General features: G+C 40.4%; 1 protein-coding gene across 1 annotated transcript in view; it reads left to right on the top strand.

The window, feature by feature from the left end:
* The window catches only part of LAMP3 (lysosomal associated membrane protein 3), a 36571-nt gene extending 20988 nt beyond the window's left edge, over positions 1-15583 (top strand). The window contains exons 3-6 of the mRNA XM_075864054.1: positions 796-915; positions 4867-4924; positions 5595-5762; positions 14311-15583. Coding sequence (XP_075720169.1) covers positions 796-915; positions 4867-4924; positions 5595-5762; positions 14311-14444 — 480 coding nt within the window. The 3' untranslated portion in view covers positions 14445-15583. The remainder of the gene's footprint in view (positions 1-795; positions 916-4866; positions 4925-5594; positions 5763-14310) is intronic.
* The last annotated feature ends 2762 nt before the right edge of the window (positions 15584-18345 follow it).

Here is an 18345-nt window from a genome sequence, read left to right as displayed (position 1 = left end):
TCTGAAGCCCTTTTACAGCAGCATGACCCTGTGCACCTGCCTTTCCCAGTCTGCCAATGTAGGCAGAATTGCCAAAATCGATTTCTGTAAAACAGAACTTACTTATTACCGGAAGGCCACATCGCGTTGTTAAGAGTGCCTTAGAGTACAGAATTTAGCAGCTCAGGTCGATCATGTTAAGTTACATCTCATACCAGTGCTGGATTCACAGCTACACTGCTCATTACTGCTGTATACTCTGTTTGATGCTGCTGCAGCTTCTATATATGATAGATAGAGGTAGGAGAGCAGGATTCTTCTCTTCTTTATATGTGCAGTGTATAAATGGTATAAAGGACTTGATAGCTGTTAGGCTCCACCCACTAGCTCAAGTCATATAGTAGCAAGAAATAGTGTTATTCCTCATGTACACACATAAGACAGCTTATTCTGAAAAGTCATCTGAAAAGTTAGGTATGTTTATTTTCTATATACAAAAATAAATTTAAAGTTAAAAAAAAACACCACGGTGAGAGGCGTAAATAAAAAAAAACCCGCCCGAATTGCAGTTTTGTTCACTTCGTCTTTCACAATAAAACGAATAACAAGTGATCAAAAAGTACCCCAATATGATACTAATAAAAACTACAGGCTGAAAAATAAACTAGTTACACAAATATGAGAGCTTATTCTGAAATGTCCCCTGAAAACTTAGGTACGCTTTAAGGGTATGTTGTCACTGTCTCACTTTTTTTTTATCTTTAAGCATTTTGACCATATATACAAAAATACAAATCCATATATCGTTTTTTACAGGACAGAAAATACTTTAATATTGAGCCAAATCAGACAAATGCAAATGGCAGATGTTCTGATTCCAAATCAAATCTTCTCTTGGAATTTCCAGAAGGTTATATTAATTTTACTTTTGTTAAGGTAAGTTTCATCAGTTAAGTACAATGTTCCGTCCTTCCTATCAACAAGCGACTACCATTTACTTCAAAACATTACTGTTTATATAATACCTGATGGGTCTCCAAGTATTACATTATAAATATGGTTATAAAGTATAAAGGCACTGTATGAAACAAGTGGCTGCAACCTATGATACAGACAAGTATCCCAATAAGAGTCCATACGATAACGGCTAGTGATATTTACTGCACTTCTGACTGGTGTATACAGTGTCCAATAGAGCATTGCACTACCCAAACTCTGGAAGCCAATGACTTAAGCACGGCCATTCCTTGTTCTCCCTATGGTATGTACTATGATACACTCTGGTGCCGTATGTTAATGGAATAACAATGGCGTACTAGACAGTACATTCAATGTAATGCAGAAATGGTCTATTTTTGGCAGAATTAGTTAACCTGTGCTAACCTATCAAGGATGCACCTACTAACTTCTATGTACGAGGGTATGTTGTAGATGCCCTAACATTATAGGGCATGTCTGATGACAGAGACTGCTCAATTAAGCACCCACGGGACTTGAATAATGAACACAGAGAACTTAGAAATAAATGACCCTACATTTTGGTATTGTAATACAGGGTATTAGGAAGTTCTGTGCCGGAGTGACTATTGTGCTTGGATTATAGCAATTGTACTGTATGTATACTGCAGCTGGTGAACAAAAAACAAAAAAATAGAATAGATAACTGTGTTGCAGGTAAAATGGGATTTGCTGGAAAGTTTTTGTTTGAGGTTTCATATGTTGAAAGCCATTGTGAAATAGTCATGAATGAATCATGAGCCACTTACAGCTCTGGATTTGGCACGAGAAGCACTAAGATCACTTGAGAAGCTTACACACTTCTGCTGTCTGCAAAAATTGAGCAAGGATTTTGACATTTTTAGTTGACTATTTCTCAAGTTTCTTGTTTTGTAGAGATTCCATCTGAATCCTGTTAATCATTAATGTGACCGCTGGTAAGAGCTTTTATTTCCTGCATTACGACTTTGCTTTCAAAGTCACAAGTTCGAGCGCTGTGCCACACAGTCTAAGGGTATGTGCACACGATGAGAGGCTTTTACGTCTGAAAAGACAGACTGTTTTCAGGAGAAAACAGCTGCGTCGTTTCAGACGTAAAAGCTCCTCCTCGTAATATGCGAGGCGTCTGTGACACTCGTAAATCTTGGGCTGCTCTTCATTGACTTCAATGAAGAACGGCTCAAATTACGTTGCAAAGAAATGTCAATTTACGTGTCGTCGTTTGACAGCTGTCAAACGACGACGCGTAAATTACAGGTCGTCTGCACAGTACATTGGCAAACCCATTCAAATGAATGGGCAGATGTTTGCCGATGTATTGTAACCCTATTTTCAGGCATAAATGGAGGCATAATACGCCTAGTTTACGCCTGAAAATAGGTCGTGTGAACCCAGCCTTATACAGTAGAAGTAGAGGAATGAATAGTGACTATTAATGATTGTGAATAAAGTGGTGCACGTAAAGTGAATACTTGTGTCTAGAATGCTAGAAATATTCTTCATATATATATAAATTAAATTGTTGGAGTGCACCTTCTACACGATAGCTTTCATCTGAATGGAGCTGTTTCTGCAGCAGGTGTATAGATTTCGGCAAGTTCCATTTAATGAATGGAACTGATTTTCAGTCGCAGAAATTTCTGCAACAAAATCTGCCACGTGTGACTGCACCCTTAAACTAGTGGGGGATGCTAGCAGATGAGAGGCATTGGTGAAGTTTGCACCCCTCACACTATGCTGTCCAGACAAAAATGTAGCTGGACGACAGAAGCAGAAAGCAGTTCACTGGGCTCTGGTTTGGGAGGCTGTATAGGGTTGTTTGTAGTAATAAGGATATCTTGAAGAAGCCTTTGTTAAAAATGTACCTTTATCCCCTTCCCGACATCCGCCTTATATATATGGGGCACGTCGGGTGGGGGAATATGGAGCGGGCTCACGGGGCTGAGCCTGCTTCATAGAACGAGTGTGTTGGCTGTGTGTTACAGCCGACACTTCAGGGTAACGAGTGTGATCCCGCTAATTTAACTGTTAAATGCCACGGTCAATAGCAACCGTGGCATTTAAATGACTTAAAACGTGCGGGAATCCCCCTGTAATGTTCCATCGCCCCCTCGTGACACAATTGCGGGGTGCCCTTGGTTGGCATAGCAGCCTTTCGGCCTGATGAAGGCCCCCAGGTCTGCCATCTCTATACTCCTATGAAGCCCAGCTTCTGGCAGGGCTTCATAGGGGAGTGTCAGTATCACGATATACTGCCATACATTAGTATTGCAGTATATAATGCAAGCGATCCATCAGTCGCTGGTTCGAGTCTCCTAGGGGGACAAGTAAAAAAAAAAAATAATAACAGTAAAATAAACTAAAAAATTGATAAAAAATAAAAAAACTTAAAGAGGCTCTGTCACCAGATTTTGCAACCCCTATCTGCTATTGCAGCAGATAGGCGCTGCAATGTAGATCACAGTAACGTTTTTATTTTTAAAAAACGAGCATTTTTGGCCAAGTTATGACCATTTTTGTATTTATGCAAATGAGGCTTGCAAAAGTACAACTGGGCGTGTTGAAAAGTAAAAGTACAACTGGGCGTGTATTATGTGCGTACATCGGGGCGTGTTTACTACTTTTACTAGCTGGGCGTTGTGATGAGAAGTATCATCCACTTCTCTTCAGAACGCCCAGCTTCTGGCAGTGCAGATCTGTGACGTCACTCACAGGTCCTGCATCGTGTCGGCACCAGAGGCTACAGTTGATTCTGCAGCAGCATCAGCATTTGCAGGTAAGTAGCTACATCGACTTACCTGCAAACGCCGATGCTGCTGCAGACTCATCTGTAGCCTCTGGTGCCGATGTGTCCTCGCTCGTCTGACACGATGCAGGACCTGTGAGTGACGACACAGCGTGATCTCTGGAGAACACGGCTGTGTCTGCACTGCCAGAAGCTGGGCGTTCTGAAGAGAAGTGGATGATACTTCTATGCACAACGCCCAGCTAGTAAAAGTAGTAAAAACGCCCCGATGTACGCACATAATACACGCCCACTTGTACTTTTACTTTTCAACACGCCCAGTTGTACTTTTGCAAGCCTCATTTGCATAAATACAAAAATGGTCATAACTTGGCCAAAAATGCTCGTTTTTTAAAAATAAAAACGTTACTGTAATCTACATTGCAGCGCCTATCTGCTGAAATAGCAGATAGGGGTTGCAAAATCTGGTGACAGAGCCTCTTTAAAAGTAAAAAAAAACCTTTTCCCATTTTCCATCAAGCACAATGTAAAAAAAAAAAAATTACAAATACAGAGGCGTCAACGTGCTCAGTTGTTTCAGTATCTCTAGTCTACTATAATGAAGGGTGACAGTGCATGTGCCGCCACCTCTCCACTACAAACAGATGGCACAGGACCCCTGTTCTTGGCATTGGTGGGGGTGCCAGTAGTCAGACTGCTGCTGATCAACCAGAGTCTGGTCTGTTTACTCTTATGTCAAAAGAATAATTATAAAAATTACCAGAATATTTACAAAAAAATACACTGACTAAATGCAATAATATTAATTGAGTACAGAATAGAAATCATACAAAATGTATTAGGTGTTTTCTATCTGTATAAAAGTTATTGAGCTACTTGGTGGTTTCTGATATATTTACAGTTTACACTGTTCACACTGGCATCATGATTCCCGTTTATAACAGAAGCCATGACGCTGTGATAGATTCATCATAGTGTGCTATTGTTGCTGTCAAAAGTGCTGGAAATCTCAACAGAACCATAAACGGAGGCTCATAGTGCAAGTGTGAAAAGAGCCCTACAGACGCACTACAAAATATTATAGAAAGGGATGGGCTTGTGGTGATTTTCCATTTAATACATTGTATTCTATTTATCACTTGCAGGAAAGCAAGACTTATTACATCGAAGAGGTTTCTGTTCAATTTTATGTGGCATCGTCAGGTAGGACTTATATATGATGAACAATGTCCAGGACATTTTCATATCGTCATATAAAAGTGTTATTGAATACCATGACCAATTCTGCATCTGCATGTTATTTAGGAATACTATAGTAGTAATTTTAATTGCAAAAACAATTTTGGAAATTTTAGAAAAACAGCATTTGACAATAGATGTCAAGAACAATGACAGACAGACAGCATGGGTTATGTGGCAACACTATCAACTGGGGTCTAAATTAACAAAAATGACACCCATGCTCATCTTTAATGGCACACTGATGCTTGGGGTCCTAGAAAGAAAAGATGAGAGTCAATGGCCCTTCTAGTTGGAGTGATGTTTTCCAAATGTATTAAAGAAGCATGCGTCTTAAAAAATTTGGCATTTTCTGAGAGGCAGAAAAACAAATCCATGCCTGCTATGAGCGGCAAAATTTGCACCATTTTGAGGCTTTATACTTATAATAAATTTGACCAAAACTATGTCTCCTTGGAGAAGACGCCCTCCCAATTTGGTGAGCGACTAGAAATGTCACAAATTTGACAACAACTTCCTTGCACGCTGTGATTTGCGCGTTTTTTCTCAAGGTTTATGTTAAAACCTGGCGTAAACGGCATGATTAATGTGGCCCATTGTTTTACTTACCGATCAATTTTCTACCTTGTTTCAGGACGATGGATTGGTACTTCTGGTAAACTGAAGCTGTTGCCTACAGATGTTGGGTACTCGGTGAAGTGTAAAAGGACACCAACAGTAAAGCTAGGGGATAAGTTGGAACTAGTATTAGCAGAGGTCAAACTTCAGGCTTTTGAAATTCACAATGCAACATTTGGCAAAGGTAAGTGGATAACATGCGCAATATCAAAATAGATGTGAATCCAAGCCTGAAAACAAGCGCACATATAGTAAGATCATGAGCATTAAAGTGGGCTGTGAATTTGTAGAAGTCTTGAATACCTGTCATAATGTCTACACTTTAAAGAACTCACTGTCTGCTATGCATAACACTTGTGGTTTAGGACTGTTTAATGTTTATTATGGTGACAATATATTTACCTAAACAGGCCAACAATACTACTTCTCTTTTGTACTGCATATAATACGCTACATTGCTTTACTTCCCATTGCCTTCATTGTGCGGAATAACACACACACTCATAGTTCTCTGTGGTGTCATTTGCTTTGCCATTCACCCACGAGCACTATACTGAAATGTTTCTAAATGCTGTAAATGATTGGTTTCTTACGAGTGGCACACTTTGAAGAGAGGAGGGCACATAGCAAAGATCACAATGCCTACCCCTTACTATTATGGTGCTGGCTTTTGCTGCCCAGGACAAAGGGGCCTTGTGTTTGCCTCCCCTACCATGCTCTTTACAAGACTCTTACTCCAATTCCCCACATTTTTAGTCACCCAGCAGCAAAGGTCATAGGACTAGGGCTGCCCCCCTTTCTTCAAGAGGCCCATAGCAGACATGGCCTGCTTCTATGGTATGTACACCCTTTTGTCATAGAGAAAAACATATGATGTTGCTCTGGTAATTTCATTATACGTGGGTGGAATTGCTCTTATTATAACTGCTCACTGCATTACAAGTATGTGCTGTTATGTTCAGTGCTACCAAATTCCAAGGGAGTGTTAACATATTTTATATTTTTAATCAATGTTTCATCCATATTTCTTGACAAAACCAGGAACATATCCCAGTAGTGGAAAGTAGGAAACCTTTCCTGCTTTTGGCAAGCAATAAGGCGATCTAACTTGGCTGTGTGAATGTGCCCTAACAGTGATGTTTAGAGTATGTAAATGTATAGGTAATACCACTATCTTTTCTCTGCATCAGCTTTTACTGCACATAGATCCCACTGGCGTCTATAGAGCTACACATCATAACAAATGTATGGAGTTAGTTACATTGGTTTTACCAGACACGTCATGCACAGCAATGAAACTGACCAGTTAGATCTACTCCAGATGTGACGTTTCATCTGCAAATTTCTGCTGTGACTTTAATTGCAGAAACAGTCTGTTTTCCAGACAGAAACAAACTGTTAGTTCCAGCGGGTGTGGCCTTGGCGATTGTGGGGCTGATACTTATAATCCTTCTCGTGTTCCTGCTTACAAGACGAAGGCGGATTTCAGGATATGAACGAATCTGAATCACACGCATTCACCTATCATAGCTGACTTCATCCGTGTCATTTTAACACCATACACTGTGGCCCCCTGCCCTTGCGAGTGAAAGATGCTTATTTTCCTTGCTCTTACATTTTTCCTTTGCAGTATTTATTATTGTCATGGACATGACAGAAACAATTGATGTAACTTTAAGGAGCCTATGTCACCACATTATAAGTGACCTATCTCCTACATAAGGAGATCGGCGCTATAATGTAGGTGACAGCAGTGCTTTTTATTTAAAAAAAACGATCTATTTTCACCACTTTATTAGCGATTTTAGATTTATGCTAATGAATGTGTTACAACGAGATCACGCTTCCTCTGCTGTAACTACCATAGAAACCGTAACGAAGTGCAGAGATTGTGAATAGACATCCCGTGGAATGTCTATTCACTGTCTAAACACTTCAGTATCGTTAATGTGTTAGTATAAGACAGCTCATAAGGATCTAACAGGATCCCTATGCGCTGCCTAAATGAATGGAGAGGAGTGCATGACGCTGATTGGTCAGCATCATACACTCCCATGTACAACGCCCACTTGGTCTAAAGTAAAAACACGCCCACTTGGGCATTAAGACACTCGTTAGTATAAATCTAAAATCGCTAATATAGTGGTGAAAATAGATCGTTTTTTTAAAATAAAAAGCATTACTGTCATCTACATTATAGTGCCCATCTCCTTATGTAGGAGATAGAGCATTTATAATGTGGTGACAGAGCCTCTTTAAGTAAGGCCCCATGCACACGACAGTGCCCGCAATCACGGCCCGCAATCACGGCCGGCCGCCGACTGACAGCCGCATTTTAAAGTATGGGAGCACGGCCCGCAAAATGCAAAAGAACGGACATGTTCCATAATTTCCGGAACATTTCCACGGCACGGACACCCTTCCGTAGCGCTATAAAGAGGTGTCCGCGTTCAATGAAAGTGAATCGGTCCGTTTTTGCGGACCGCAAAAACTGGAGTTTTTTATGGTCGTGTGCATGGGGCCTTAGCGATACTAATATTACTAGTAATAATACTAATTCATAGAATTTGAGAAAGGAAATGTCAAAAAGGTTGTCCGAGATTAGAAATATTTCCCAAAAACATTTTCACTCTTGTCCATAAGTTGTTTCTGGTAATGCAGCTAAGCCCTATATATTTTAATGGGGTTGCGCTGTAATACCATATGCATCTCATGGACAAGAGTAGTGCTGTTTCTGGAGAGAAAAAAAAGAGCAGACAGCCTAGTTATAGTTAAAATGATTCCCTGCTTTATGCTGTTCCCAAATTGTGCACTTCATTCTGTACACCATTATTAGCTATGTCCATGCTCCTAAACCCGCTCTGTCTTATGGACTGTATTTTAGACTCTTTAAAGTTATCTTATTTTTTTATAGTTGGTTTAGTTTGTTAAAGATATTGCTGTATTAGGTGATTTGGATCCAGACAAGGCCTATATAACGGTACTGCACCCAACAGAAATCAGAACAGGAAATGTCATTAGATTCTCATAGTAAGGGTATGTTCACACACAGTGACCAAAAACGTCTGAAAATACGGAACTGTTTTCAGGTGAAAAACGCCTGAATTACGCCTGAAAACACTGCGTGTGAACATACCTTAATACATCAAAAGACTTAGCAGCTGTGACTTTGTTTGATTGGATCTCGACATAGAACACATTGAGAATGGTTTTTGATTTTTTAATATACCGGGAGCGCCATTGTGCAGAGAAAAACTGTGAAGGGGCAACAGTGCTAAACCAGTACTGAGGCCCCTTCATTTTGAGCTTTATTAGTGGTCCCAGGAGTCAGACACCCAACGATCAGAAAATTATAGCATATCCTAGTGATATGCCATCAATTTCTGTGATGGGAAAACCTCTGATGCTCCTCTTCCAGTATCCCTTTTTAACCAAACCTTCCATGAACTATCTTTGATTTATTCTTGGTGGCACTTGGAGTTGCCAGTAGATTTTCTCTGCCCATATTCCACATTATTCATATAATCATGCCTTGTATGTTAACATACTGCAAATATATACTATGAAACTTGACCTGGTTGTCTCATGTTGTGATATTGTACTATGATAAAAACAGCTGGAAGTAAATTGAAATGTACATTTTATAACTAATTTAATTTTGTTTTTAGCTTTATTTTTTATGATACTATTTTGTATAGAAGTATTATCTTGTTCCTAATAAAAAAAAAGAAGAAAACTTTAAGGATGCAAATTTGTCTGACACACAGAAAAAAACTCCTCCCCCCCCCCCTAACCTGTGAGGGTGCTACATGCAATATAGAAAATTCCTGCAGATTACTGATCTCATTTTGGTACCGTCTTAAGACATATAGAGCAGTAATATTGCAATATGTGTTCTATAAGAGGACTATAATTGTTTTTCCATTGCTTATGAGATGTTACCTAAACTATTGCTCTCCACGTTTTGGGCCAATAATAACGGCCTAATGGGATTGGGGTTCTATTTTGTGCAAATGTTTCTCCTTTTTTTATACTGTGCAGGTGACCTTATGGTGTATTGTGTGCATTCACCAGATGTCAGATACCACAATCTCACTAATTGTAGTGTGACTAAATAATGTACTTGTATGACCCAACTAGACAGCTGAAAAATATACTTCCTCTTTAACCTCCACAACTGGTGACAGTCACAGTTCCGTAGTGGCATTTGGAAACAAACCACATATCATGTGAATACATTATAAATGACTAAGCTGTCGCATGTTCCCTTTTGTGTTTTTGCTTGCTGTCAGCTGTACATTATATGAAATCACATGAGACATTAAAAGGGGTTATCCGAGGACCAAGAATTTTAAAAATGTTATTGTATTAATATTTTTATGTAAAAAGAAGTCACTTACTAATGTACCTTAATTGAAAATTCGGTAGTAAATGGTGTCGTTCAAACCCGGGGAATTGTTCCCGGAAGTCCTGTAGCTTTTATAATATTGATGTCGCGTCGACATGGCCCCACGGGACTGAGGGCTTTCTTCCTGTTCGTGTCGGCATGTTATCAATAGCATTACCTCAAGGGGCTGTCACATTGCCTATTGCTTGAGTCCCCAAGCAGAGCATCAGCTAGCGCTTTGCTCGGGACTCGAGCACTGCACCCAACATTTGGTCAGTGATTTCAGGGGTTTCCTATAGCTGCAGTTCCCGAGCAGAGGATCAGCTGATGCTCTGCCCGGGGACCCCAGCACTGCTGCCAACAACACTGTCACTGTCCATATATGGGCAGTGACGTCGGCAGCAGTACTGGAGTCCCCGAGCAGAGCATCAGCTGATGCTCTTCTCGGGAACTCAAGCTATAGGAAACCCCTGAAGTCACTGACCAAATGTCGGGAGCAGTACTGGAGTCCCCAGCAGAGCATCAGCTGATGCTCTGCCTGGGGACTCCAGCACTGCGGCCAACGTCATTGTCACTGTCCATATATGGACAATGACGTCGGCAGCAGTATTAGAGTCCCCAGGCAGAGCATCAGCTGATACTCTGCTCGGGGACTCCAGTAATGCTGCCGACATCACTGTCCATATATGGACAGTGACTTCAGGGGTTTCCTATCGCTGGAGTCCCCGAGCGGAGCATTAGCTGATGCTCTGCCTGGGGACTCCAGCACTGCTCCCGACATTTGGTCTGTGACTTCAGGGGTTTTCTATCGCTAGAGTCCCCGGGCAGAGCATCAGCTGTTGCTCTGCCTTGGGACTCCAGCACTGCTGCCAACGTCACTGTCCATATATGGACAGTGACGTTGGCAGCAATATTGGAGTCCCCAGGCAGAGTATCAGCTCATGCTTTGCTCGGGGACACCAGTAATAGACAATGTTACAGCACCTTGCGGTCATGCCATTGATAACACGCCGACACGAACCGCACAGGAAGCAAGCCCTCAGTCACGTGGGGCCGTGACGGCGCGTCATCAATATTAGAAGAGCTACAGGACTTCCGAGAACAATTCACTGAGTTTGAACTGGGTTAGTACTGAATTCTAAATTACATTAGTAAAGGACTTCTTTTTACATAAAAATATTAATGCAATGCAATTTTTGGTCCCCGGATAACCTCTTTTTAAAGAGGCTCTGTCACCACATTATAAGTGCCCTATCTCCTACATAATGTGATAGGCGCTGTAATGTAGGTAACAGCAGTAGTTTTTATTTTGAAAAACAATCATTTTTGAGGAAGTTATGACCTATTTTAGGTTTATGCTAATGACTTTCTTAATGCCCAACTGGGCGTGTTTTTACTTTTGACCAAGTGGGCGTTGTGGAGAGAAATGTATGACGCTGACCAATCAGCGTCATACACTTCTCTCCATTCATTTACTCAGCACAAAGTGATCCTGCGTTGTTCACTATGTGCAGTCACATACTCACGCATTAACGTTACTGAAGTGTCGGGAGTGTTTAATAGACATTGCGTGCTGGCTGGAAGCGATGTCTATTTACTGTCAAGACACTTCAGTAACGTTAATGTGTGGGTATGTGACTCCACATAGTGAACAACGCAGGATCACTATGTGCTGAGTAAATGAATGGAGAGAGAAGTGTATGACGCTGATTGTTCACTGATTGGTCAGCGTCATACACTTCTCTCCACAACGCCCACTTGGTCAAAAGTAAAAACACGCTCAATTGGGCAATAAGAAAGTCATTAGCATAAAGCTAAAATTGCTCATAACTTGGTGAAAATTTATCGTTTTTCTAAATAAAAACCACTGTTGTTACCTACATTACAGCGCCGATCTCATTATGTAGGAGATAGGGCACTTATAATGTGGTGACAGAGCAATATAATGCATTGGACATATTAGGTAAATTGTGGAAATTGTTCACATTTGGATAACATTTATTATAAAACATCACTTAAAATATCTTTCATAAAATAGTATTCACTGTTCAAAGGGTTTATCAGAACCTAACATTGAAGCCAACCTCTCCCCAGTGTGAAATGTCTGATAAAAGGGGGACCGTTGGTATTTGGCTATGGTAAAAGTGTTAAATAAATTATCATATATTGATATAGCCCATCCATATCCTGTAAAATTTTACATTACAGAATGTACACACATTAGTCAAGGATACGGGAAAATACAAGCAAAGTGAGAATTTACAGAAATGTATAGTGCTAAATTACAATTGAGAATTATCACCTATCCTGTAGATACAGGATCATTTATTCTTATTTAGGAAGATTGATTTGTAACTTGAGTTTTAAATTTAGTGACCCTTTCAGCTATGAAATCACAGAAAAATCAGCTGATCAAAAAAACGACATAGTAAAACGTAACCTTTAATTAATAAATTGGGATAAAAAAGGGAAAATTATTATCCCTACAAATAATGATGCAAAAAATAATAATAAGCGTGAGGGGAGAGCGTTTTTTTTCTTTTGTTCATGGAGTTGAGAGAACAAGAAAAACAACTGACCCTTGTATACCCTATCAGTCACCCTCACTAGTCGGAGTAACGCCCCTACTCAAGGGATGACTCCAACCTCCAAACTGTACCCTAGATACCCTATTAATGGTCTAGCCAATTCTTTATAGTGGATATCAGGTACAGTGGGACCTAGAGAGGCAAGTGCACAAATAGAAAAAGCAAATATGTGCAAAAACTTCAAACAGTGCAAAACAATGGACACAAATGAAGAAAAAAATACAAATTATACCCAGCAAAAAGATGTACACATACAAAAACATACCACAACCACCAAACGGAGGTTGTGAATGATGAAAAAGAAATTCATCCATCCATCACATATCATACTCAATAGATGCAACAAAGCAAAAACAAATATACCCGACTTACGAAAACTAAAACAAAGAAGATGTAACCGGATCCATAATATTTATAATATCCATATAGTTTTTTTTGTAAGTCTAGAGATCCGCAGTGAGAATATGCTCTTGTTATTTGAAGGAGGAGCTGGGCGCGATCTGATGTGCTTATGCGAGATATCGGGTGTGGTTAGGGGGCGTGGCTTAAAAATGTCCCTCTTTTCGAGATTCAAAAGTTGGGAGGTATGGCAATGTACAACAGCAAATAAAACCAATGAATCATGTGGGTTGAGGTGCTCACAGCCCAGGTTACCTATGTAGCACCGAGAAGGAGAAGATAACCCCATCAATTCACAGGGAAGCTCTCCAGTCTAGTTCAGTCCTGGAATCCCTCATTGCAGACCATGATGATAGTGCATGCGGTAGGCCTTTCAGCTTATGGCAAGAATAGTTATAAAAGATTGAAATATAATAAAATCAGGTTGTGATGTGCTAGACACATCAAGTTAGAATGTGATCCACGTGGTAGATAAGAAAAGTAATATGAAACACAAATTATATCAGTTTTGCCTTCCAAGTTATTCGCTCTTCTCTAATGTTAGTTTAACAACATTGCTGATTTTTTTTTGGCCATTTTGAGTGATATCCTTTTTGTAATCAATTAAATTTTATTTCCAAAATCTGCTTTACACTCTGTGTCACATGCAGATATTAAACATTTTTTACATTCAGACAGGGCAAGATAAATGTTGGTGGAGGCCCCTTGGCAAAAAGTGTTATCCCCTTGTTACAGCCACACACAGTAAATAGCACGTGCCTAGCCCTCTTCGCTGAAATCGATGGGAGTTATGAAGAAGACTGAGACATTGACTCCTTATGTCCAATTCAGTATTCTTCGTCAGGCTGCTATCAGTTTTTTTAACTGATAGCACCCTGACACATTAATTTCAATGGGGCCGTGCACATTTTCGTTGTTTTTACGGGAACCGTGCGGCCGTTCTGTCAAAAATAGGACAGGTCTTACTCCTGTCCGTTTTTGACGGAACAGTCTCAACTTTTTCATTGATTTCGTCCGTGAAACAACAGACTGCACACAGAAGCCATCCGTGTGCGGTCTGTGTTTCAAGGAACCGTCATTAGCGGTCGTACAACGGCCAACGGATGTGTGCATGAGGCCTAAACTTCATAAGGGAGAATCTCATGCATGTGTGCACCCCCCCCCCCCCTCCACGGCTGGATAGGACTATCAGGGTGGGTGGCTGCTGGTCACTGTTCTATTCTATTAATTATTTAATTAGGTTGTGTATGATGATGGATAAATCTTTTGGACTAAATGTCATTTGGCGATTACTATAGAGCATTGCATTTGGGAGGTGTTTTTATACAACTCACTGAGATTTGTTTTTATCTTTACAGAGGAGATGTGTTCGTATGATCGCAATTTCACTGCTGTGGCAATTGCTATAGTAGTAATTGTTATAATAGTATTAGCAATAGTTCTCTACTTCATTTGGCACAAGAGAAGATCATCCGGATATCAGCGAATTTAACAAGCACAAGAATTCAAAGTGAGATGGGATATTACACTGAAGGCCTCAAAAAAACACAACTTCAGCGTAGTAGTGATTAAGAAAGACAATAATCTCGAAAATTCAAGACCATGAAAAAATTTACATTTACAGCTGACAGAAACGCAACTGTAGGCCAGGTTCACACATACCTGTTGCATTAAGATTTTGCTGCTGTGTTCATATGACATTTATTTCTGCTTTGATTTTCCATTTAAACAAAACATAAAATAACAAACTATCAGCGCAATAGTGTTTTACCTTTCACCCTCATCATTACAAGAGTTTTCTACATTTCCAGGGCCTATAAGTTTTTAATCTCGAATGTGTTATTTAACAGTCACAACTACTTAATTTATGTTACAATAACACATTAACAAGTGTGATATTGAAATATTATGGTACTTTGGGAATATACATTTTATGGTACGTTTACATAATTTTACTTATCTGTGCCCATCAGAGGATATGATTCTAAAGAGGTATCCTCCAGACATACAGAACTACACCATAAGTCCTGCTGGGGACCTCAACAAATGGTGGTATTTCCTGGACTGACGTTAGGGACAATCATGGTACATTTAATTTCCCTGTGGTTGTTCTACTAATAAGTGGGCACATTTATGTACAAGCTAGATGTATCATTTCAGATATAAATCAACCTCTAAACAGGCATAAAAGAATAGTGTGGGAGATTAATTATTATGTTTTCGCCTGTTTTTTTGGCATTTATTTGCACTAAAAAGAAAAGATGTTTGCGCCTCATTCGACATTTTTGTTTCTAAACTTAGAAAATGGGCATGGTTAAGCAGTGTCTAACTTTTTGACACATTTACTAAAGTTTACAATCAGTTTCTGATACAAATTTTTGGCGCAATAGGTACCAGTAAATACTTGGTTTACAATGAGACTGACAAGGTGGAAGGCACCCTGGCATAATGCGCCAAATGTATATAATGTCATGCACCAGATTAATAAATCAAACCAAATTAAAAACAACTTGTCAGAACTTATAAGCAAGCACAAAGAAAGACGGAAATAGTAAATCTGCCCTAGTATGTTACCCTAAAAGCGAACTGAAATCACACACGAACCATTTCTAGAGAAAAATAGACAATATGTTCTTAAGAAATAAAATAGTTAAAAACAAGTACATTGGCAGAAACATTACCCATGAAAAAGGATCCCCACATAGGTCGGGTCCCACAGCCTCATATGGTAAAGTGCAAATAGTGCATATAAGAACTGGTATGTATATCATGAAGTAAAAATGGATAGGAAACCATCCAAAAGTGCTGAGAACCAGATAACAAAGAATATAGTTTAGGGAGGCCGACAGATAAAACCTATGAGGGGATCAACCACAACACGTTTCACACGTAACTTTTAGCCCTCGGAAGAAGCTACATGCGAAACGCGTGTTGGAGTTGATCCCCTCATTGGTTTGGTCTGTCGACCTCCTTAAACTATATTCTTTGTTATCTGGTTCTCAGAACTATTGAATGGTTTCCTATACATTTTTACTTCATGATATACGTACCAGTTCTTATATGCACTATTTGCACTTTACTATATGAGGCTGTGGGACCCGACCTATATGGGGATCCTTTTTCATGGGTAATGTTTCTGCCAATGTACTTGTTTTTAACTATTTTGTCTCTTATTAAAATATTGTCTATTTTTCGCTAGAAATGGTTCGTGTGTGATTTCTTATATAGGCGTTTATATTTGTATGTCACACAGTGCATTAAGTTTGCTACATGTATGTATTAGCCCAATTGTCTCAGTAGGTGTGGTCCTAAAAGCAAACTGCAATACAAACTTAAATTACAAACTCTGCAGTACCACCTAGTGGCCATATTTGGTAGAGGTTCAGTAGGTGCTAAGCTACACAAAACATCACTGCCACAGCCAGCCATTGGCTGCTGCCGTCACATGGTTCTGGACGATACTTCTTTGAAGCTTTAACACCTTATGCATTTTGCAGAAACTCCTATTGGAAGCGCATCTGGAAACTCATGAACTGTAAAGAAAACTGTACTACTGTGGATCTCTAGAAGTACATTTTAATGGTTCTGACAGAGACGAGAAAAATATAACTATTCCAAAGTCAGTAGCTTTATATAAATAATATATGATAATGTGAACAAACAGTGGAAATGCATTATATTTGCTATTTTTAAGTGATATAAAGAATAATAAAATACAGATGGTACATTGTTTTGATCGTTGTCCTGGTTATTTACATGTTTATAAAACTTTTGCTAATGTTCACACTTATGTTGAGTGCAGCTTTTCTGCGTAAGTTTTAATAAGGTAACTCTTGGTTGTTTCTCGATAAGGCTCTGTTCACATCTGCATTGTGGTTTCCATTTATGATGGAAGCCACAACGCTGTTACAAATTCGTTGCATTACGGACATCAGCAATACCCAACCATTTTCATTGACTCATAATGAATGTGTTCTGCCGAGGTGTCCATTTACGATTGAGGCGCCAGACAAAGTTTTCGACACACATGTGATCATAGCCCAGGACCTATTCGGATGTCACAATGGTTGCTATTGAGATGTCTCAATAGACTCTGTTCGGATGTCACAATAGTTGCTATTGTGATGTCACAATAATAGCTAATGTTATGTCACAATGGTCACTATTGTGATGTCACAATGGCTGCTATTGCGATGTCCCAATGGTCGCTATTGTGGTGTCACAATGGCCGCTATTGTGATGTCACAATGGCCGCTATTGTGATGTCACAATTGTCAATGTTGTGATGTCCCAATGGTCAATGTTGTGATGTCAAAGAAGTCGCTATTGTGATCAGGGCCGAATTATCATTGGTGCTCCGAAAGCACATGCTCCAGGCCCCATATTTGCTTCAAAATTGCTGCAAATTTAGCAGGATTTGTGCATAAATACATTATCTCTAAATGTCTCTACGCATTTACCAAACAAAACGCTGCGTTTTTGCCGCGATTTTACGCAAATCACGCCAAAACAGCAACTAGGAGAGGAGTAGGACGTTTGGTGACATCATAGTCACATGACAAATGTTCTAAACCACTGAGGAGGATAGTAAAGTGATAGAAGGCAGAGTGGAGGTCAGGTGACCTCAGAAAGGGGAGGGTCTAACTCCTAATGCATCTCTATGCAGTGAGAAAAGATACAAGGATGCTGCAGAGAGGTGGAAGGTAATGAGTGGTCTGAAAAGGAAATAGAGCAGTGTGTGAGGAGGGGGGTACATGGGAGCAGTGTGTGTGAGGAGGGGGGTACATGAGAGCAGTGTGTGTGTGAAGAGGGGGGTACATGGGAGCAGTGTATGTGAGGAAGGGGGTATATGGGAAGCAGTGTGTGTGAGGAGGGGGGTTTATGGGGAGCAGTGTGTGAGGAGGGGGGTACATGGGAGCAGTGTGTGTGAGGAGGGGGGTACATGGGAGCAGTGTGTGTGAGGAAGGGGGTATATGGGAAGCAGTGTGTATGAGTAGGGGGGTATATGTGGAGCAGGGTGTGAGGAGGGGGGTTTATGGGGAGCAGTGTGTGAGGAGGGGGGTACATGGGAGCAGTGTGAGGAGGGGGGTACATGGGAGCAGTGTGTGTGAGGAGGGGGTATATAGGGAGCAGTGTGTGTGAGTAGGGGGGTATATGGGGAGCAGGGTGTGAGGAGGGGAGTTTATGGGGAGCAGTGTGTGTGAGGAGGGGGGTACATGGGAGCAGTGTGTGTGAGGAGGGGGTATATGGGGAGCAGTGTGTGTGAGTAGGGGGTATATGGGGAGCAGGGTGTGAGAAGGGGGGTATATGGGGAGCAGTGTGTGTGAGGAGAGGTGTACAAGGGAGCAGTGTGTGAGGAGGGGGTATATGGGGAGCAGTGTATGTGAGTAGGG

This window comes from Rhinoderma darwinii, chromosome 4, assembly GCF_050947455.1.
Source record: "Rhinoderma darwinii isolate aRhiDar2 chromosome 4, aRhiDar2.hap1, whole genome shotgun sequence".
Lineage (NCBI taxonomy): Eukaryota > Metazoa > Chordata > Amphibia > Anura > Rhinodermatidae > Rhinoderma > Rhinoderma darwinii.
The sequence above is the reverse complement of the archived record's forward strand: the minus strand, read 5'-3'. Positions and strand labels throughout refer to the sequence as shown.